The 22,328-nt window shown below is 38.2% G+C and overlaps 1 protein-coding gene across 2 annotated transcripts in view; it reads left to right on the top strand.

Annotated features, from left to right (window-relative positions):
• Nucleotides 1–22,328, top strand: part of TRABD2A (TraB domain containing 2A) — a 91,093-nt gene that overhangs the window by 66,837 nt on the left and 1,928 nt on the right. Inside the window, exons 4-6 of one of the 2 annotated variants that reach the window (XM_081945895.1) lie at nucleotides 4,790–4,964; nucleotides 15,012–15,099; nucleotides 19,097–19,348. In XM_081945895.1, the coding sequence (XP_081802021.1) occupies nucleotides 4,790–4,964; nucleotides 15,012–15,099; nucleotides 19,097–19,348 (515 nt within the window). The remainder of the gene's footprint in view (nucleotides 1–4,789; nucleotides 4,965–15,011; nucleotides 15,100–19,096; nucleotides 19,349–22,328) is intronic. The other variant, XM_081945896.1, reaches the window with a different exon arrangement.

Raw genomic sequence — 22,328 nt, 5'->3', positions numbered from 1 at the left:
TCCTCTTAACACATGGTTATGCATGTGCATATATTACGTTCTTTAAAAAAACCAACCACCAGATTGCTAGTTTCAACTGAAACTCAACTGACCTATTTCTATCAAAGCTCGCAAAGCATTGAGTTAAATAGTGTTCTGGCTGAATGGGAGAGCTGGACTCAGGAGAGTAAAGTCTAAACTTCAGAATATGTGGCTGTGATGTCTTTCTCTTTGGCAATGGATCTTCATGACATATCTCGATAGCTTCAGGGTGAGATGGTTCTTCTCAAAAGACACAAAGGACATAAGTTATGCCAATTGCCAGGTGATTGGCAATTTTCTTTTCTCTGATCTTAAGAGTTACATTATCTACTTGAAGAGAGCAGAGCCAATCCTGATGGCTCAAAACTTCTAGATCAGTTTCATGTCTAGCCACAAAAATCCTCCTATGCTCCTCAAACCCAAAATAAGAAGGGATATTTAATTATCCATCTCATAGTGATTCCAGCTACAATATATGCCTGGAGTGTCTATGGAGATTCTCAATCATCCAGGTTATGGTTGTCCCAAGGATACTTTTCCAAAGGGCAACTGGGTTTTCTTGGGTTTTTTTCCCCTTGAAGAAGTTTTATTTCTCACCCAAGAAGCTTCTTTAGTTCTGCTGAATGGTGGAGAACGGAAGGATTTATATTTAGATGATTGCTAAGGAATATAAATCCTTCTGTTCCCCACCATTCAGCCAGTACTGAAGAAGTTTCTTGGATGAGAATCGAAATGTCTTCCAGGAAAAAACCAATAAAGTCCAGTTGCCTTTGGAAAAGCACCTTTGGGGCAGACATGCATAAGACTTCATTAGTGGGGCTTCACTGCTGTTTAGACCAGGGGTCTCCAACCTTGGCAACTTTAAGACTTGTGGACTTCAACTCCCAGAATTCCTCAGCCAGCTTGGAGTCTCCTGGTTTTGACCATAATCCTGGACAGTACTACCACAATGCAAATATATCCACAGACATGAGGAGCTTTCTACAGATAGAGCAGGACTAAACTTTGTCTCCTCTCCTGTCCATTTTGTTCCTCCAATTGAACTGTAGTGAAGGAGAATCCTATTTTCTTGCAGCAAAATCCTTTGTTGAACAAACATTGGAATGAAAAAGTGCTTATTGGCAGCTATTCCTTGATGCATTCCTTTTTGATTTATGAGTCTCAAGGTTATTGTTTTTTATACAATAATTGTATTAAAAAAGAGATAAAAAACAATACAAATTACAAAAAACAAACAATAAAAAGAGACATCTTGCAGAGAAAAGACTAACACAGAGAGAAAAATATAAAAAGTAAGAATATAACAAAGGAAAAGAAGTCTCTTGATGTTTTTGCAAAGAGTCACAGTCTATTGCACAAGGAGAGCAGCAAGTTTTATCACTTTAGCCAGTAAGACTCCCCTTGGGGATATTTCAGGGTAGGCACTTGATCGTCCGTTTTTTCTTTTGCCAAGCAGTAAAAGCATTACAAATTGAATATTTTGACTGCTGCTGAGTTTTGCTTTGGCAGGCCAGTTTTCCAGTGGGCAATCTATTACGACTAATCTTGGGTTTTTATTATGGCTTCTAGCTATGTGGATCTGTGTGGTAGGAAGTTCTCTTTTACTGTAAGAAAGGGGAATATTAGTGTAAAGATTCTTTTTTTTACAATGCTAAGCAGTCTTCCCTCCCTACTTCCTTCCCTTAAGTGTTTTCTTTGGTGGAAGTACTCTTTCTTTCTTTCTCTTTCTTTCTTTCTCTTTCTTTCTTTCTCTTTCTTTCTTTCTATCTGTCTATCTATCTATCTATCTATCATCTATTTATTTCTGATTTTATTATTGAGGTCATACTTATTCTTAGTGGTGTACAAAATACTGTGATCTCAAAGTGATCTACGGTATTTTGATCTCACCAGAAGGGCTCCAGGACTGTTCCAATCAGGCCCAAGGTTTTCCAGTTTGAAATAAGGGTGCTTTTTGAGACCGGAATGGTCATTGGGACTTCTGTAAGGTGGAACCATCTGTTTTAAACCTGAAGCAGCAGTTTTGAGTTCAAAAAAAGGAAATTTCAAGTGCAAAACAATTTAAATGAATCACTTATTTTATTCTGTCATTTGCAATGGGATGAAGAAATTTGACCTTGCTGCTTGAGCAAATCAGAGAAGTAACCCGCTGTAAGAACCTTCACAATGAGTCTAGTGTTCTATTTACAGGTGAAAACTATTTATTAGAAGATCAATATCCAGAGTAATTTATCTACCTCATTGTGGTTTGATGTCCATGGCATGCACCCACACACTTTTTTTTAATGACCTTGCTGTCCCTATTTGAGTAGAATCAGGGAGACTGGATGGAACTGAGCGTTTATTGGCTTTCTCCCTCCCTCCCTGGTAATTTACTTTTGTTCTCATGGTTTATTGTTCTCCACGCCATGTATAAGGATACAGTATGTAATATCTCAGAATGTTTTCGAACTGGAGTGGTATATAAGCACTTCTTAAAAAATAAATGGGCAGGATCTTACCTGCCATATATACATACATACATACATACACACACACACACACACACACACACACATATATATATATACATATATATATCTTTTAAGAGTCTTTCTTCAAATAAGCAGCATAGTTCAAAAGAAATGGCAAAAACAGCGCTTAGACACTTGACTAATTTGAAAAATTCATAAGGGACAATTTGTAGCATCCTTTGGGGCTTATTTACAAGTTGCTACTGAAATACAATTCAGAAACTGAACAACTTAAGACTGCATGATCCAACGGATGCATAATTTAAACAGTACAATTAATATGCATGAATGGGGCTATTAGTGAAAGATAAGTATTACATTTTTGCTAATAATACATTTGGAGAAAACAGGTATAAGGTATTCTATTGTTATAGTATATTACTCTAGTGCAGATTGTCAACATATATAATTCATATTCCAAAATCTATTGGAAATATGATACAGGTAGTCCTCACTTTACAACAGTTCATTTAGTGACAGTTCAAAGTTACAACAGCACTGAAAAAAGTGACCATTTTTTACACTTATGACTGCTGCAACATCCCCATTGTCACATGATTTGCATTTAGATTCTTGACAGCTGCTTCATATTTATGACAGGTCATACAAAGTGTCCTCACATATTGAATTATAGTATGATATGCTGGCTTAACAGCTGCGGACAGGAAGGCACTACAGAGAGTCATCAATTCGGCACAAGAAACCACTGGTTGTCCTCTGACACCACTGGATGACATTGCCAGGTCTCGCCTCTTTAGCAGAGTAAGGAAGATACTCAGAGATGATTCACACCCTGGTCAGTGTCTCTTTGCACTTCTACCATCGGGCAGAAGACATCAAAGTATAGCCAACTGAACAAATAGGTTTAAAAATACTTTCTATCCTTGGGCTGTCACGACTTTTAAATACAACCACAATCACTCCATGCACACGCGGAAACGTATGACTAGTTTTCTTTCTTTTTCTTTCTTTTTTTGTTGGCGCTATAATTTTGCACCAGTGAGGCTAAAACCAATTTTGTTGTATTTATTTTGTACAATGACAAAATAAAGACAATATTATACTATCACCTTTTGCAACCTTCTGACAAGCAAAGTCAATGGAGAAGCCAGATTCACTTAACAACCATGTTTCTAATTTAACAACTGCAGTAATTCACTTAAATGTGGCAAGTAGTCATAAAATGGAGCAAAGTTCACTTAACAAATTTCTCACTTAGCAACCTAAATTCTGGGCTCAGTTGTGGTCATAAGTCAAAGACTATTTGTCATCAGTTTGCAAATGTACTTTCATCTTGGTATGAATATTGCAAAACTCAGCAATTCTGAAAATGGTTTATTACAGAATGAAACAAATCTTAAAAGTCGAATCTTCTTTCCTACCAGCAGTTTTTCTGCTAAACTTTGTACCCCTTCAAAATATACAAACCTGACTGATGATAAGTGTTCTAAGAATGCTTTAAGAAAACTTAACTGGATATTAAATACAAATCCTTCTTTATAAGAATGGGAAATCAAATTGTGGGAGTATGCATTCAGTGTCAAAAATAACTTCATATTGCAAAACAAGGTGGAATTTTAAAAAAAAATTACTTGGAAAAGAAATATAAAAGGGATATAGAACAAAGGCTGATGTACAAGAACATAAATGAAAACAAAATAAGTGCATTTAAAAATATAAATGTCCCTGTCATTTGTTTAAAAGAGGACTGGAAATAATGAATGTATTTACTTTTAAAGCTCAAGGCCTTTACCAGATGAATCTAATATTTGTTTTCCCTGTCTGTCTTTCCCCATACTCAAGTCATTTAGAAAAATGGTACGTTGTGCTTCTATTGTATTTCTAATGACGAAAGGATTAGAATACAGAATATAAAATAGACCCATCCATGAAATAGCACCAATGTCATATTAAGCATATAGCTTTGCTGTATTTTCTTTTATTTACAAAAAGTAAAATTGGACATCAAAAGAGAAAGCCCAATCCTGGAGAAATGCAGTAGTTCTAACGAGTAAAAGAGAGGCATGAGAGGAGCTAAGTACAGTCAATATTTTTCTGCCTGTTACAAGACTGCTAGAAATATCAAGAATGAGCTAACTGGTGCTATATAAATAGATTTCCATTTTCCAACTCTTCTTTGCATTTCCTCTGCATAAAACCTTAAGTTTCCCAACTCTCTGGAACAAATCTGTGGGACATGCTGGGAAGGGATGGAGATTTGATCTCTTATGCTGTATAATCTTTCTTTCCCGTAGGTGCCAAATTTCATCAATGCATCGCTGCAACCTCATGAGCGCATCATGGCTCAGGAGATTGACAACTACTTCCGCCATGAGCTTATCTACAAGCGGAATGAGCGGATGGGCAAACGAGTGAAAGGTTTACTGGAAGAGTATCCAGATAAAAGCTTCTTCTTTGCATTTGGAGCTGGTAGGTATACATTTTAGAAGTCTTTTAAAAGGTAACATGAATAAATTGATCCTTGATGTTAGTAATGTGGAAACATCCAATTCACAAGAGAACACACTGAATCATTGCACCTTCAATGCCCCAAATGGCAATTCTTCATAGCCATTAAAAGATGCATTGTACTCTCATTAAATGTCTTCAGTATCTCATTATAAAATCCACTAACAATGGATTTTTCTTTGGTTTTTTCTTTTTTATGTGATTTTTTTCTTTTTTTAATATTTATTTTTCATGTTTTATTGTTTAAGGTGTCAAGAGTTGCTTTATGAGATGGGTAGCCATATCAATCCAATAAATACATAAACAAATTTAAATACACAAACAAACAGGCATGGTTAAATGCAAAGTGACAGCATAGGTTCAATATTCTAGAATGGTATCATCTATAGCTGTATCCTCAAGGTGAGAATTATCTCTTAGTTGGATTTCGGCTCCAACCTAAATGTACAGAATTTTAATTAGGCTTTTATAACATAAAATTGGCTTCAATTGGTGTTTTCCTCCTAATAAAATAGCCTCACCTGCTGGGCTGTACCTACCTCCCAAGTGTGAATCTGGTCTGGGAACATTTTGGAAGATGTAAGCCAAGACACTGGATATCAATTTGACAATTTAGATATGAAAAAAAATCAACAGTGCTTCTTTTTATTAAAGCAGAGGTCCCCAACTTCCAGTCCTCAGACTGGCACTGGTCTGCGGCCTGTTGGGAACTGGGCTGCATAAGTGAGTACAGCTTCATCTGTGCATGCGTGGGATCTAGGTAGCATGTGAAACCACTTCTGGTCCATGGAATTTTTTTTCTGCAGAACTGGTCCCTGGTGCCCAAAAGGTTGGGGCCTGCTGCATTAAAGCATGCATTTATGCCCCAAAATACCTGTAGTATTTTTATAGGATTTCATTGTTTAAATTGACTAGTGTATAATGTCAGACTGTACTACCTGGAGGAGTTACTGGAATACTCCACACAAGGGAGAGGGAGAGGGAGAGAGAGAGAGGGAGGGAGGGAGAGAGGGAGAAAGAGATTGTATTTCAGTGCTTATTTTGTGAGATAATCAAATCTCAAATGATCTCAGATATTATCTGTTTTGGCATGCATAAATATTCCACTGGCAGAGAGACAGTATGTACTCAATCATCTGCATAATGTCCTTTTCCCTCAAGGAAAACCTGATCAGGCGCACATTATCCAGTCAGGCTTTGTATACTCCTGGGTGTTGGTATTGTGTAAATTAACATCTGTCACTTCTCCCTGAATTTCTGTTGGCATCTAGTGTGGAGTGTTAATGTTGGCTAATCCTTTTGATCATTGGTGTTAGTGAAAGAATTCTAAACGTCAGCCATTTTTAAACTTGGAGCACTCCTGGCAGCAAACCTATAATTAAAGATTTGTTTAAATATATAATTGAAGTTATGTACTGATTTAAATGTGCAGGTGTTGTAGATGAATGGCAATAATTTTCCAATAAAGGTATTCTTATTAGGCCTTAGAATGTTTTTCAAATATTCATGCTTGAGGTGGACTTCATATCCCCTCCCACAGAAATTTCTGTGTTGCCATGATTGCAGGGATTCCAAAGAGATTTGCAAGAGGTAGTACCTCTTGAAAAGTAGCACATATAACTTTTTAAATGACAGCACTTCATTAGGAATCATAAAATCATGTAATTTACTCAGTATTGTTATTTGTTAACTGTGATATATTTTAATAATATCTTTTATTTATTATTTAGTATCATTTGTTTACTAAACAGTATATTTATTAATATATTTTCTCACCATGTTGTGGCCATAGCTAAAAAATTGAACTTACTTTCCTTAAGATACAATGCAACAAGGGGTTGTTGGTTTGTTTTTTTCAACTATGGTGAAGATAGTACAAATATGCAGTAGTTTAATGAAATGCGAAAAGTTTTATAAATGTTTGCAGACAATTTAAATAGAATGTGTCTTAAAGCCGCCTTTGGCTTTTGGAGCAGTTGATGGGATAGCCACCCAGAGCTATTGTATCAGTGAAATGGGCAGCATATAAATTTAATAAATACATTTAATAAATAGATCTAGGTTAAAATACAGGTAGTCCTCGACTTACAACATTTGGGGAGTGTTCAAAGTTGTAACTTCAATGAAAAAAGTGACATGTAAACTTTTTGTAAGTTTTTCACACTTATAGCCATTGCAGCATTCCTATGGTCATGTAATCGAATTTTGAATGCTGGACAACTAGTTCATATTTATGACTGTTGCATCGACCAGGGGTCACATTGCAACCTTATGATAAGCAAAGTCAATGGGGAAGGCAAATTCACTTAACAACCATATTACTAATTTAACAACTGCAGTGATGCACTTAACAACTGTAGCAAGTAAGGTGGTAAAATGGGGCACAATTCCCTTGACCACTGTCTCATTTAGCAACAGAAATTTTGGATTCTATTATGGTGGGAAGTCAAAATCTACCTGTAATGGATTGCAGTACACAACTCTTGAAGAGAAGACCGTCCTCTGTAAATATAGTTATAGAGATAAGCGATATATAGAAATATATAGATACACATACACCACCCACAATGTAGGACTATATTCCTGTCTTAGTTGCTTTAGCTGATTTCCCTGCACCAGATAAGGTCACAATTGGCAAAGGCCTTCTGACTTCCATTTGCTGTTCAAGCAGGAGCTGTACGTTCAGAAGGGTACCCAAATCTCAAATCTGCTATTTCTGGAATAATACTTGCCCAGAGATAACACTGATATTAATAGAACAATCTGATCAACAATGCTAACTCCTGGGTTCAACTTCAGTCTGTTTTGGCCCATCAAAACCCTTAAGATCTTCATGCACTAGATTAGGATGTTGGAAGCATCTCTCCTACAACCCAGGCTGGTGATGTAAAGTGGCTTAACTTGGATATTAAAATACAAGAAAGTGAGACCCCCATATCTCTATGGCACGCCATATATCTGAGGCCAGTGGGCTGATCTCTCACCCATTCCTCGACTGAATGAAAATGCCCAGTGAGGAAGAAGAGGAACCACTGCAAAATAGTGTCTTTGGTCTGCAATCCCCATAGAGTTGAGGTCCAATGGTCCAGTAAGATACCATAGGTTATGATACCAAAGGTCACAAAAAGATCAAAAGGGATAAGGAGGGGCACACTACCTTTATCTAAGTTCCAAACAGGCCATCTAAGAAAGCAATCAATGTTACCTTTATCCCATTCCCAGGTTGGAGCCCTGACTGAACAGACTCCAATTAATTTGCTTTTTTTAGGGAGCCACAATATTGGTCTAACACCTTTATCTTATGTTGCCACTTTTGTTGGCTAAGCACTGTGAAAAATGGGTCACATGGTGACACCTTCCCAACTGAAGCTTATCCATATTGTGGGATCTGGCTTGTTCAAGACTGAATAAGACTGCTTCTTATTTAAACCTAGAAACATAAAGTAAACATCAGAGAAAGGATCCACTACTAAACAGCAATCTGTGCTATAGGGGAAAGCACTCTGAGATGTAAAGTTCTGTTCTGTTTTGCAGGACGCAAAACATTTAAAAGAATATAAATCTGGGTCTGTTGTCAGGCTTGAAAGAATAAATCCACCTTTTTGGGGGGGGCGTTGGGGAAAGAGGACAAAAAGAAGAAGAAGCCTTCATTAGAACAGTGGGTACCTCTCTTTATTTAAGACTAGATGAAAAGACTATAGCTTATTTGCCCACTTGGCTAGAATTGATACTTACAAGGAGATCTCAGTTTCTCCCGTTCTTGAGTTTGAACACAAAACAATGACTGCCAAAGTAAATTGACCTCCCGAACGCCCGTGTTCATGTAGTAGGATAGGGATAATGGAGATCTGAGTGCAAAAAAGAGAAGGAGGGGCTTCTGCTGGCACAAGGGTCGGGGGGCCTTTCTCTTTGGAGTCACTCAAGTGTGTCAGGCCAAAAGAGGAAACACATGAAAAGGATTTCTGTGCCCTATCATGCTTCTGTGGACAGCCTCCCGCAGGAGTGAGACTGCTTGATCTTACGCTTCTCGGATGACCGTGTTCATTCATAGCTGCTTTAAAAGAAATGTTGAAAGTGGTAGGCGAATCTCTTAAATTAAAGCACTTCTCTTAATTGCCGGAAAGTCTAGGATGTGCCTGTGTTTGGACAACAGCATCCAAGTACATTTCTGCCAAGGATTTCTAGTAGAAAGCAAGCAACTTGCAGTGCAAAGATAAGATCCTTGCTACCAATTCAATTGTGCAGATAGCTTTCAGGACAGGGAAGAGACAGATTATCATAGGTGAGCTCAATGCATTCAAGAGTAAGCTTTGCTGAACACTGGTATGTTGTTGAAATAATGGAAGGTTCATTCTACACACTTTTGGACATGCCTAAGATAATAAGTGTGTGTGTGTGTGTGTGTGTGCATGTTTCTGTGTGTGTATGTATGTATATACATATACATATACATATACATATACATACATACACACACACACACACACACACACACACACACACACACACACACACACACACACACACACATATATATATATATATATATATATATATATATATATTTGTGTTACAACCCCTGGTATGCCTAAATATGGGAGGAAGGTCACTACTCCTTCTTTCTGTCCTTCGGCTCATCACAGAAGACCATGCAGGCAGAAAACCATATTTTTATTTTTAATGTTGCCTTTTTATATTTGTGTTGTATTAAGTACAAATACAACACACACACACACACACACACACATCTGCTCATTTCCCATTCTACATGTTTTGACATTTCTTCTTCTCTTTAGTCTTGATTTCCTGTTAATAATTGTTTAGTAGTGGTAGAAAAAAAATCAAGAATGATCAAGAATATTGATCATAATTTTCAATATTAAAGAAACACTATGCAGTAAAGTGTGGTGCTCAGAACTGAACACAATGTTCACAATAAGATCTAATTAACACTAAATTTTGTGCAATAAATTATGCACCCTAAAATTACATTAAAATTACATTTGCAGCATATTACAATGTAATATGCTTCCATTCTTCCAACAACTTTTTCATATTATTTTTTCAAACTGATAAAGATGATTTTGAGTTGTATTTCTCGCTTACAGTATTAGGTTTCCCCCCTGTGTCCACTGCAGATTTTTAAATTCTTTCATCCACTTGTCATCCAAGTAATTAATAAAAATGTTAAAAAGCATAGAGTCTAGGCCAGGGCTAAACATGGTGCTTCTTCACTTGCTATCTCCCTGAGAATAAATAAGTTTTGATACAAAGTCCTTAATCCAGCAATATATCCACATAATTGCCATGCCATTCAGCCCATGGGAAACTAGTTTGATATTTCAGCATGACTTGCTGAAATGACAAAACATATGTATATCTATAGCAGCTTCATAAAATGCTACCGGAAGCTACCTAATTAAAAAAATGAGTGGTTAGTCTAATATGACTTGTTCCTCGTAAATCCATGCGGATTAGTGGTGACCACCTCATAGTTCTCCAGCTAATCAAGGAATCAGTTACTTTGTGATCTGCTCTATAATTTTTCCAAGCATTAATATCAAATTAACTAAATCCACGGATTCTCCTTTTCTTCTTTTTTGAAAGCAGGATTTTAGGATTTATAAAAGAAATACATATCAGGTGCTAGACAATCATGAAGTTGCTTCATAGGGTAGGAGTTAAGTTACTCAGGTAGTGTACATTGGTTCAAAGTAAGAAGATATTCCCTGAGGGTACGTTTTTAAAATCTATCTCAAGCTTCAGTTATCCTCTTTTAAGATGCTTTTTCCAATTACTTTCTTTCAACTGAAATCTTGTTGGATGATACAAAGCCAAATACAAGGTAGTTCTCGCCTTACAACTGTTCGTTTAAGTGACCATTTGAAGTTACAATGGCAGTGAAAAAAGTACCTTATGACCATTTTTAACATTTATGACATTGCAGCATCCCCATGGTCATGTGATTCACCTTCATATGCTTGACAACTGACTCACATTTATAACTACTCCAGTGTACCAGGGTCATGTAATCCCCTTGTTTGGCCATCTGACAAGCAAAGTCAATGGGGAAATCAGATTCACTTAACAACCGGGTTACTAATTCAATAACTGCAGTGATTCACTTAACAAATGGAAAGGAAAATCATAAAATGGGACAAAACTCACTTAACAGATTTCTTACTTAACAACTGTGATCGTACGTTGAGGGCTACCTGTAGGAGTTGAATAACTGCCGTGAGTGCAGTCTGTTCATCAGACTGAAGGCTCAGACTCACAATCAAGCAGAGAAGTTCTCCTACTCTTCGCAATGTAGAATGAGATTACCTTAGCACTTCCCTCAGATGGATATAAAACAAGGCCTCACTTTTTGAGAAATGGGTGGTAGACATCTGTAGAAAGACTAAGCAAACCTCTGATTAACATGCTGGAATCTCCCAGAGGAGATTGAAATTGAAATAGAGGATCCTTTGCTTCAGTAAACATTTTATTTCTTCAGAAATAGGTGAATCTGTGTTGCTTCAACACTTTTCATGTTCAAGCTTTCCACGTTTTGGCCAAATACGTTTTTGCTAATTCTTATATGGTGCAACCTCTTTTATTCTGACACTCCAAAACAACATTCTCTCATTGATATTTTGAAACCCAGCCATTCATCTGTAGTATTTTTTCACTTTCCCAGTCCTCTTCCACAGGAGTACCCATCTGATCTTACATTAATTTTAGTTTTATTTCAAATTCTTACAAATCTATGATGATGTGGTTGTAGTTGCTCCCTGCATATGAATTACCAGCAAAGAGGAATGGCCTTCATACCAGAGGTGGTATTCAGCAGGTTCTGACTAGTTCTGGACAACCGGTAGCAAAAATTTTGAGTAGTTCAGAGAACCGGTAAATACCACCTCTGACGGGCCCCACCCCCATCTATTCTCTGGCTCCCAAGTCCCAGCTGGTCTGGAGGGAATGGGGATTTTGCAGTATCCTTCCCCTGGAGTGGGGTGGGAATGGAGATTTTATATTACCCTTCCCCTGTCATGCCCACCAAGCCTTGCCATGCCCACAAGCCACGCCCACGGAACCGATAGTAAAAAAAATTGAATCCCACCACTGCTTCAACCTCTTAGAAATTCTGTCACATGCCTGATCCATGACATGGTAGACAGTTTATTTCATATGCTAATGGCTACAGTCAGAATATGTTTGTTTCTGTTTCCAATAGTGGTTAGTCTCCAACTACTTTCCCTGTGTCTCCTTGCAGAGTACAACTACATCCGCTCTGCCTTTCAAGGTTATGCTATTATAGTGTTTGCTACACAAGATCTTTTTCTTCCTTTGAAGGTTCAAAGCCAGTTGCTTCTGTAAGAGCTTCAAAGCTGTTTTGGAATTGAAGAATATCTTCTGTGTCTCTAGCTTCTGGTTGTCATTCTTATCTGCTTTACTTGTTCCTTTGTTTACATTTCTTCCTCACGGACAGTTAACTTCTTTTGTTGCTTGATCTGTTGCATCATCTCCTTTATTCCCCTCCAAAAATCTTTGTTCTTTCTTATGAATGGTAATACGGTCACGGCCGCTCCATTTCTTATTTTGAAAATTAGACTTCTTTTTAAAAATCACATCGGCACAATAACACCTGAATATTAATTAGGCAAATAGTATCTTAGGCAGCTAATAGGCATCATCTTTCACACTGTTACAATAAAAATGTGCAATGTTGAGTAATAATGAATTTTTTAAAGATTCAGGTGTTTAATATTTTTAATGAGTTAGAATGCTATTTCTGAGGCAGCAAAGAAACTTTCTTCCCAAATCGGTGGTTTGTCCATGTTTCATTATACGGTTGAGTGAAATCCTCTTTTAATAATAGTTAAAGGATTAGAAGTATAGCATTCTTGAGACACCATCATACAATGGTATAATTATATAACATGCTTTGCATGTTGTAACCCTGCATTTTTTTTTCTCCTTGTGTCTTTTGAATTCTGGGATGGGGTGAAGAAAAATTGATATAAATATCTTAGTTAAAACTATCAGTCCAGGCTCTCTTGGGAGACCGATACACTGTTTAGTTCTTCTTAGGCCCTTTCTTATATGAGAAGATTTGTAACTAATAATAGTTAGTGATGAATCTAGATATGAGCTTCATTAAGTATAAGAGCCCGGGTGACACAGTAGTTAAAGCGCAGTATTGCAGGCTAACTGCCCACAGCCTGGAATTTGATCCTGATGGGGCTCAAGGTCGATTCAGCCTTCCATCCTTCTGAGGTCAGTAAAATGAGGACCCAGCTTGTTGAGAGCAATATGCTGACTCTGCAAACAGTTCAGAGAGTGCTATAAAGCATTGTGGGGTGATATATGTCTAAGTGCTATTGCTTTTGCTAAAATCCTGATTCCTATCTATCTACCGTTTCTTTTTACTTTCTTAATTAATATTTTTTAATGACTCCTCATAGAAACCTACTGGAACAGTCTAGTATGGGCCTCCTCAGATTACCCCATCATGCAGGATAAGGCCCTGCAGGGGAGATGCTTCTGCTTCTTGAATTAGTACATTGGCTCTATTGGATTGCTTGCTTATTGATGCAGATAGGCATGGGGGTTCTCGGGAGCTTGAAAATCTTCAATTCTGTATTAATGCTGTAATAACCTTGTTTTTAAAATTATTTTTTATTATGTTTTTAAGAGAAGTTTGTTTATATTTGTGGATTATAAGTATCTTACTTTTAGGGTTCACTTTCTAAGGATACTGATAAAATTGAGCAAGTCCAGAGTCAGACAGCCAACACACAGCAGGGGAGATTGGAGGAACTAAATCTGTATAGCCTGGAGGAACAGAAGGGAAAGGGAAGACATGATGGAAACTTTTAAATATATTAAGGGTGTGAATAAGGTTATTTTTCAATATGAAGCAAAAATCGAGAACACGTGGGCATAAACTCAAACTGACAGGAATTAAATTCAAAAGTAATGTTAGAAAGTATTACTTCACACAGAAACGGTGATAGAAGCCTGGAACCAACTTCCAGTGGAAGCAGGGAACCAGTCCTCAGTACCGGAGCTTAAATATGCTTGGGATAAACATATGTCTTATCATCTGACAAAAAAATTAAAAATAAAAATAATTAAAAAACAATAAGAAAACAAAACTCCAAAAACTTAAAATGCAGACTCAGTAGACAGTAGGTCTTTTTCTGCTGTCAGTTTTCAATGTTCCTATGTTTCATTATGTCTAAACTTAAATCCAGCATGATTAGATCAATTCCTATAGCTATAGCAGTGTGATGGCTAACCCTTTTTCAGGCCAAGTGCCCAAAGCGCATGTGTGCAAATATGCAGGTGCCTGACCCCAAAAATGCAATGTGTGCGCAGCCCCCACGCATGCACCGTCCCCTACGCATGCACATACACCCCCAGAATGCACCCGCATGCGCACCTTGCGCATGAGATCCCCTGCACACCAGGGGTGGGTTCTGGCAGACACTAATGCCAGTTTGCTCGTGAGCGCACAGATGCACAGTACAATTAAAAGTCTTCTGCGAATGTGCAGAACCAAAAAACAAGATGGTGCCACCGCCTGGAGAACCAGTTTGGGAGACTGGCAGGCCTGGATCACTGCCGATTCCAACGACCCAGGCCACCAAACCACTACCGGTTTGCCCGAACCGGTAGGTACCTACCCTGCGCATGTGCAGCAGAGAGCCAAAGATCAGCTGACCAGTGGGAGATGCGCCTGCATGCGCAGTGGAGCTGAATTAGGGCAATGACACGTGTGCTCACAGAGAGGGCTCTGCGTGCTACTTCTGGCACCCGTGCCATATGTTCGCCATCACAACTATAGCAACTTTTCCCATCCTCAATCCCCAGCTAAGGGATGGTTTATAATAGAGGCTTCCTAGGATCAAGTAAAGCAGGTGTTCGTAGTTAATTTACATTGTTGTCTAACATCTTTAACATGCTGTTTATGTGTTTTGATTAATGTTACTTGGGGTTTTTCTCTTTTATTACCTAAAGGCCATTTCATGGGCAACAATTCAGTCATAGATGTTTTGAGGAGAGAAGGATATGAAGTAGACCATACATCCGCTGGGCAAGCAATCAGGTAACAACTGCTTTAATAATAATGATATTAAGCATCTTCAGGAAATAAAACATAATAGAAAATGTATTTGGAGTTGAAACTGCTGCCATTTTATTCAAGGTAAAAAGGTGTGAATCTGGACAACTTACAAAATGAAAAGCCTTCCAGTTTCCCACGCCCTCCTCTGCTCCTCACTCATACCTCAAGTTCTCCGGTGGAAAAAACACAGGATGACCATTGTGTCAATAGTTCTACCATGTAGAAGCTTAATATTTGTAAGATGAATGAAAATATAATCATACCTCAATAGCCATCATGCACTATACTGTAGTTTCATGAAATAATGTTTCCAATTTACTCTAAAACTGATGCAGGTTATACTTTTCTTCCAGATGACACAAGTATTACTCTTCTCTAAGGGATATCTTATCTTCTATCTATCCATGGTAAATGGTATTGGATGTCACTTTTGTCAGTTGCTGTCTGCTCCAACAACTTATATCCCTCTCTAAACTTCACTTCCTCGCTTGACGAATGAAGTGCCAAGTTATGACTTCCATATGTGAATAAATTTGCGCAAATATAGCAGACTTGTCTGGTCCTATACATCTTTTGGCATTCAGGCAGATAGCAACACCAGAAAGTTTATATCAACCGAAATACGATCTTTTCAGAAGATTAAAGCTGACTTACACATTCCAGAACAATTCCTCCAATTTGGAGTGCCAGTCATTTCAGTAGTTCTTTAAAAGAAGCAGGAACTGGGAAATAGCAGATATGAAAATCCGTTCAATTCTGTCACAATGCAAAGTGAGAGCTTAATGATTATTTTATATCTTGTTTTAATACAATTAAAGTATACCTCAATAAATAGACATTTGTGTCCCAAGTAACACAAGGAGGTTTAGAAGAAATACAAATAATTTCAATGGACACAGATCATTCTAATTGCAACAGCAGAAGAATAGAACTACGCCATTCTCTATTACAGGGGTGTCAAACTCATGTCATCACAGCATTGACAAATGAAGTATTGTGACTTTCCCCTTCATTAAACCGGGCTGCGGGCCACGGATTTGACAGTCCTGCTCTATTGCTACACCTGGCCATGACAATAATAGTTTAAAATAAACACAAGAATCCTTTAATGTTGGCTTAAATTTACATTTTTGTTTTACTGATTATAAGACACTCAGTGTGCTGGGGATTTCCTAAACTCTCCTAAACGTGATGAGTTCAAGAAATGTTAGACTGAATATGACATTTTCTCCCCCACACCAGTGGGAATTTTATTCCATATACATGGAAGGATGGAGGCAAGAAGCAGGAGGAAGACTCTGCTAGGTTATAATAAAGAACGACCAAGTAAAAGTGTGTTGTGATCAGCATATACTGTAAGGAAGGTGGTTAAGTATTTGCCCATGTTTCGCCAGAATGGAAGGAAATATTTCATTTTCTTTGACCGCCTTTCCCTTCAGTATTTAATCATATGGAAGTGGCATTTACCCTTTTGCTTAAACATTCTTTATGGATGAATCATTGAATGTTGAAACCCTTCCTGAATTCTAAATGCTGCTTTCTCTCTCTAGTTGCTTTTGGGAAAAGCAACATTCAGACTCATCCTGTTCTCATTTGGGCTCTCCTGAGAAACTTGCATTTCATCTTCTATTTGTCTGGCTTTAAACAGTTTACCTGAAGTTTATTTTATATTCCCATTCCTGAGTTAAGGTTCACTGAGTGCATTTCATTGAGCATTAAAGGCATAAAGGATGTTTGTTTTAGTTTCTGCTTTTCTTGTGAATTCAGCTCACCGGAGAAAGAAAAGGGAAGTTGCATAATATCCACTGCTTTGCAAATGCTATATTTTTCTACGTGTTGCCTTTAGCATGCACTGGATAGTATGTGCATACAGTATGGTATTTTGTGCATTTGGAGAGACTGAAGATAATCTCTCCAGCCACATGATACAGATTATTATCCTTTCAATTGTCTTTAAGAGGAGATTTTCCTTTACTCATCCTTTTAATACATTCTGTGAGCAATACAGTATCAGAAGTGGCTTTGTGACAGTGACATGCGGTGAGGTTTATGGCTGGTGAGACACTGACCCAGTGGTGGGTTTCAAATTTTTTTAGACTTGTGGACTTCAACTCCCAGAATTCCACAGCCAGGCATGCTCAGTTCCGATTTAAAGTGACAGCATTTGCTTTTCTCCTTTGAGAAAGAAGATTCCTTCTTTCTTTTTCTTTTTCTTCTCCCTTCCCCTCCTTCCTCCCTCTCCCTCCCTCCCCCCTCTCTCAAACACACAGACACACACACACACACAAGTTGGATTGGACTACACACACTTTCCCCCAGCCCCGGAAGGATCCAGCCCAGCTTCACTGATTATAGGTTTGAAAAGGCAATGTGGCTCTGCCTGCAATCAAACTACACTTTGAAGTTTGAATTCCTCCCCTTCCCTCCGACCCACACACGTACCTTTTCCAGCTGTTTCAGAGAGGATTTCAACTCTGCTCTTGCCTCGGGTCTCTGAAGAAGCCCCGCCCAAACGAGCACCCTCTACTATGAGGCAGGAGAACTGTGTGCCTCACCTACGTCAGGAATTTTTAGGCTTTTAACCCTTGCTTAACTCTGCTCGAGTGATCATAAAACCCCTAAAGTCAGACTAGATGAGGCATGCAGTTCTCCTGCCTCATAGTAGAGGGCGCTTTTTTAGAGGCTTTTTTAAACAGTTAAAGAGAGTCGGTGAGGCAACAACTAGCTCAGCCTGACCTCAGCTCTTGCCTTTTTCCTTTTACATTTTTTTTCTTTTCTTGATGACAGTGGTGAGGCTGTGCCTCCCCTGCCTCCCCTGACTGCACATCACTGCTTTGTGATAGAGTGCTATTTCTGTTACTTCTTCTTCTTCTTCTTCTTCTTCTTCTTCTTCTTCTTCTTCTTCTTCTTCTTCTTCTTCTTCTTCTTCTTCTTCTTCTTCTTCTTCTTCTTCTTCTTATTATTATTATTATTATTATTATTATTATTATTATTATTATTATTTATTAGACTTGTTAGCCTCTCCCTCTCCACGAAGGGACCTTTGCAGCAATTTGCAATGTGCTGTGGTCACATGACCATGGGTTACGACGGCTTTGCCAAAAATTGGTACATACTTTTAGTTTTCAGCAAAACCACACCATAGCAAATAAACCAGTTTGCTTAACAACCACATTTGCACTTACAATCTCTGTGTTTGCTTAATGACTGCGGCAAGAAATGTAAAATCATGTCAGTCATGCACCCATCCCATTTTATTACAACTTGTGACCATAATAATGGTGAACTACCTGTAGTACTAGATGTCTGTAAACTTTAACTTGGTGAAATGAGGGATCATATGACAAAACATTTTCAACCAAGTTACCTCAAATGGGGTAACTTACAGAATGCCAGGACGGTTACTACTGAGGTAATGTGATCTGGGGAGGTGTGGCTGCTTCAGTGTCGTCAAGCTGTCAACTTCTCACTGCGGCAGTCATGTCATCCTTATTTTCAATGCTGCCTGACAGCTTCCTGGCCATTTGCACAAACCCTTATCCCCCCCCCTCCCCAATCCAGCAGCAGCCATCATGTACCTTCCCTTTGGGAAGAGGAAGGAGGGAGGGAGGGAAGAAGATTTCTATGCTCACTGACAGCTTCCCATAAAGACAATCAATGGGGAAGTCAACAGGAAGTCAAAAATTGCTGCTGCTCCCTCTGAATTTTTGCCAGCCCACACCCATTCTGTTTTCTGTTTAGCTAAGGAAACATCTCTGAAATAATAACCCAAAGGGACACAGGTTTTTTAGTATCTTATTATAGCCTGCTTTAAAAAGAAGGTAAATGGGCACTTTTGAACATTTTTGGCACTTTCAAGGGGCTGAGATGTTTGCAGCATTCAGACTTGAATTGTTCCTAGCAGTTTACTTGTTCTGTACCTTAACGTGGAAGACGATCAACCCCTATTCCCAACCTTATTTTATTTTGCTTTTTGTAGTGGGAAAAATCAACAGAAGTTCTTGTCTGCCCTCTCCTCAACATCCCCAGAATATGCCTCTTACATTATCTCCCAAGACATTGAACAACAACAGGAGGAAGAAGAGGAGGGTGACCTGTTGCCCCATACATTATTGCCCGAAAGCATGGACCTGCTGGAGAAAGCAGAGAGGAAATACAAGAAGAAGAAGAAACAGCAGAAGAAACAGCGTTTACGTCAGTTCAATGACCTTTGGGTACGCATCGAGGAAAGGTAATGAGTAGAAGCAGGTGATCCATTTCCGAGAAATACCAAAAGGGGAGCCCCTTAAGAAGAACATAATGTGTTTGTTTATTGGCTTTTCCGCCTACCACAAAAGATTGATTCTCTGTAGTTTGCAGTACAAACATAAAAAACAACACAATAAAATACCTATAGTATAATTAAAGCAGCTAAAAATAAAAGCAGATGAACTCCAAATTTACATAATAGCCAATAAAACAATTAAATCAGTTCAAACTCTTAAGGTTCTCTGAAATAATTCAGTTCAGTTTTTGGTAATTCACAGAAAGCCAGGCAATGTGGCAGTTCCTTAACGCTGTTCCTTAATGCAGGCTCAGCACTTTCAAACTTCCAACCTACATACCTTGCAGTGGGGGGGAATCACCAGTGGTTCCTCTTGGATGTGCATGATGGATAGTTCAAAACTGGCTGCAGAAGATGATCCTACATGTATCTCAATGCCAAGCTATATAGAATTACAGATTAAAACCAGTTCTTGAAATTGCATTTGGAAGCCTACTGGAAGCTAGTGAAGATCCAGGGCACTAATGTCATATTCTTTTTCATGGCATGTATCAGCCAATACAGGCTGCTGTCTTCTGGACCAATTCTAGCTTCTTACTGGTATTCAATAGCAGCCTAAGGTAGAACATATTGCAGCAGTCCAGACAAGCCATATTGAGGCCATGACTCATTGTTCCAAAGTTGTCTCACTTCAGGTAGGGCTGCTATTGATGTGCCAGCTGTCCATTGAGCAATAGCTATGAATCTAGGAGGATTTGCATTCTTAAAGGTAGTACTATCCCTCTGAGAGACAGTATTGAAATTCACGGAGTATTCATGAAAGGCAGTAACATACAAAAAAGAGTAACACAAGAAACTTGTAAGCATAGGCAAAAGGTGCCAGCGCTCTGTATCATGAATTAGTTCATTATGTATATCTGGGAAGTTCACAGCTAAGAGAGCTGCTCCTGTCCAACAAATCATATTTAAGAAGCACTCCCTTTGATTCAGGGGGATATTTACATAATAAATAGCCACAAACATCAAGAGCCACTCATAATCGTATCAGTGAATTTCTTTAGGCCTTTTAAAAACCATCTAAATTAATCAGTTTCACTATAATTAATGCAATAAATTCTATCATTTCATTAAGCATTGCAAAGAAATAATAGGGTAGATGTGATTTTTTTAGTTTTTTGGGTTCAGCATCAGAGGCTGAACTCTTACCATTGCAAGAGAAGGAGGGAAAAAAGGCTTTGTTCATATTTTCCACACCATCCATAACGTGGTCATATTTTAACTTGGTGCTCCCAAATTTGTTCCTTCATTACTCAAATACGCCTATCAGAAAGTCCTTATTCAAATATCCCTGTTGTTTTTGGGCAACAGGTTTATGTGTCACTAGCCGAAGAAAAAACACTTTTATCCTATTTGTGTAATTTATCCAAGTTTGGGAAGCACTGTCTTATCTTGTCTAAAAACCAAAATAGCTCTGTTTTAAGTTCTAAACCTTAAGGGGAAAAAATATCAAAGCTATGGTTACAAAGAACAGGCTTTGTTACAAATAAAAGAAAAAAAAATCAAGAAAACTTCATTTCAAAAGAGGTTCCAATTGTCATTTACTGTAATAAATTTGACATTAACCAAGGTTAAAAATAATAATTGTAATTGCTGTTGCCATTACATTTTGGTATTTTCTTATTTTATTGTTAATAACACAATTAAAGTATGGATGAATATAGCTATATAATCTGAAAGTATAGGTAGAGAACTGTGACAGCATATAATCATTCCACATTATTTGGTTTGGAGTGGGACCTTTTATAGTACTGAGCACTGGGGGGGGGGGGAGAGCCTTTCTGTTGATTTCTGGAAGTTAAGCAGGAAGTTCAGTCTTGGTTCCCCTTTGGAGAGATCTGCCATCAGTGTTGTTTGTTTATGAAATTTATATGCTGCCCATCTCACTACTAAAGCTACTTGTTCTTTGCATAAACTGTCAACTGGCTATTTTCCATTTGCCTGTGAACATCTTTTTTTAAAAACTTCAGGGACGTGTGGGTTTAAAACACTGGGTCTCAACCTTTCTAATGCCGCAACCCTTTAATACAGTTCCTTATGTTGTGGTGACCCTCAACCATAAGATTGTCTTATGTTTTCCATATTTTTTTGAAAATATGTTTTCCAATGGTTTTAGGTGACCCTTGTGAAAGGGTTGTTCGACCCCCAAAAGGGTCCCGACCCACAGGTTGAGAACCACTGGTTTAAAGGGTACATTAATTACCTTCAAATTTCCCAAGTTTCTTTTCGTTTAATGCAGGGGTCCCCAACCCTATTTGGAATTGGGCCATGTGAGTGACTGGCTGGAGCATGTATGCAGCTCAACTTGTGTGAGTGGTGGGCCAGTAGACACTTGTGCAGCTACACACTGGCCTGCTGTTCGCACAAGTTGATCTGTGCATGCGTGTACAGGCCCACCTTTGTGGGGCCCAGTTACCCTCTTCCCCTAGCTGGGTGAAGCCACAAAAGTTGATGACCACTGGTTTAATGCACTTTGCCACACAGAAGTAGAGTAAAATATTGCAGCTGGTATAGACTGACTAGTTTAATTTGAAATTAATATGTTTTTATTTAATTGATCAATACTTACTTTCCATTTTTGCCTAGAATTGTAATTTACTTTATGCTTAACAGAGCACTAATAAACCATGTGGTTGGACAGGGATGCAAAATGATGTCAGATTTTCACTTCTCACTCACATGTCGAATATCAATGGCTCATTTCTTGCATCTTTTGCATGGTTCATCTTTTGGAAATTTAGTTCGTTTCTGGGGCCTCTTCTAAAGGTTGTCACCTCCCCATATTTGGCATATTAAATGGTTAAAGGAAAGTGAGGGGAAAGAAGAGAATCGGTTTTTAAGGAAGCTGGGATGGAATGGTTTCAATTTAAATAATTGTGCTTATAGCCAA

This window comes from Natrix helvetica (genome assembly GCF_964273705.1).
Source record: "Natrix helvetica genome assembly, chromosome: 2".
Taxonomy (NCBI): domain Eukaryota; kingdom Metazoa; phylum Chordata; class Lepidosauria; order Squamata; family Natricidae; genus Natrix; species Natrix helvetica.
The sequence above is the reverse complement of the archived record's forward strand: the minus strand, read 5'-3'. Positions and strand labels throughout refer to the sequence as shown.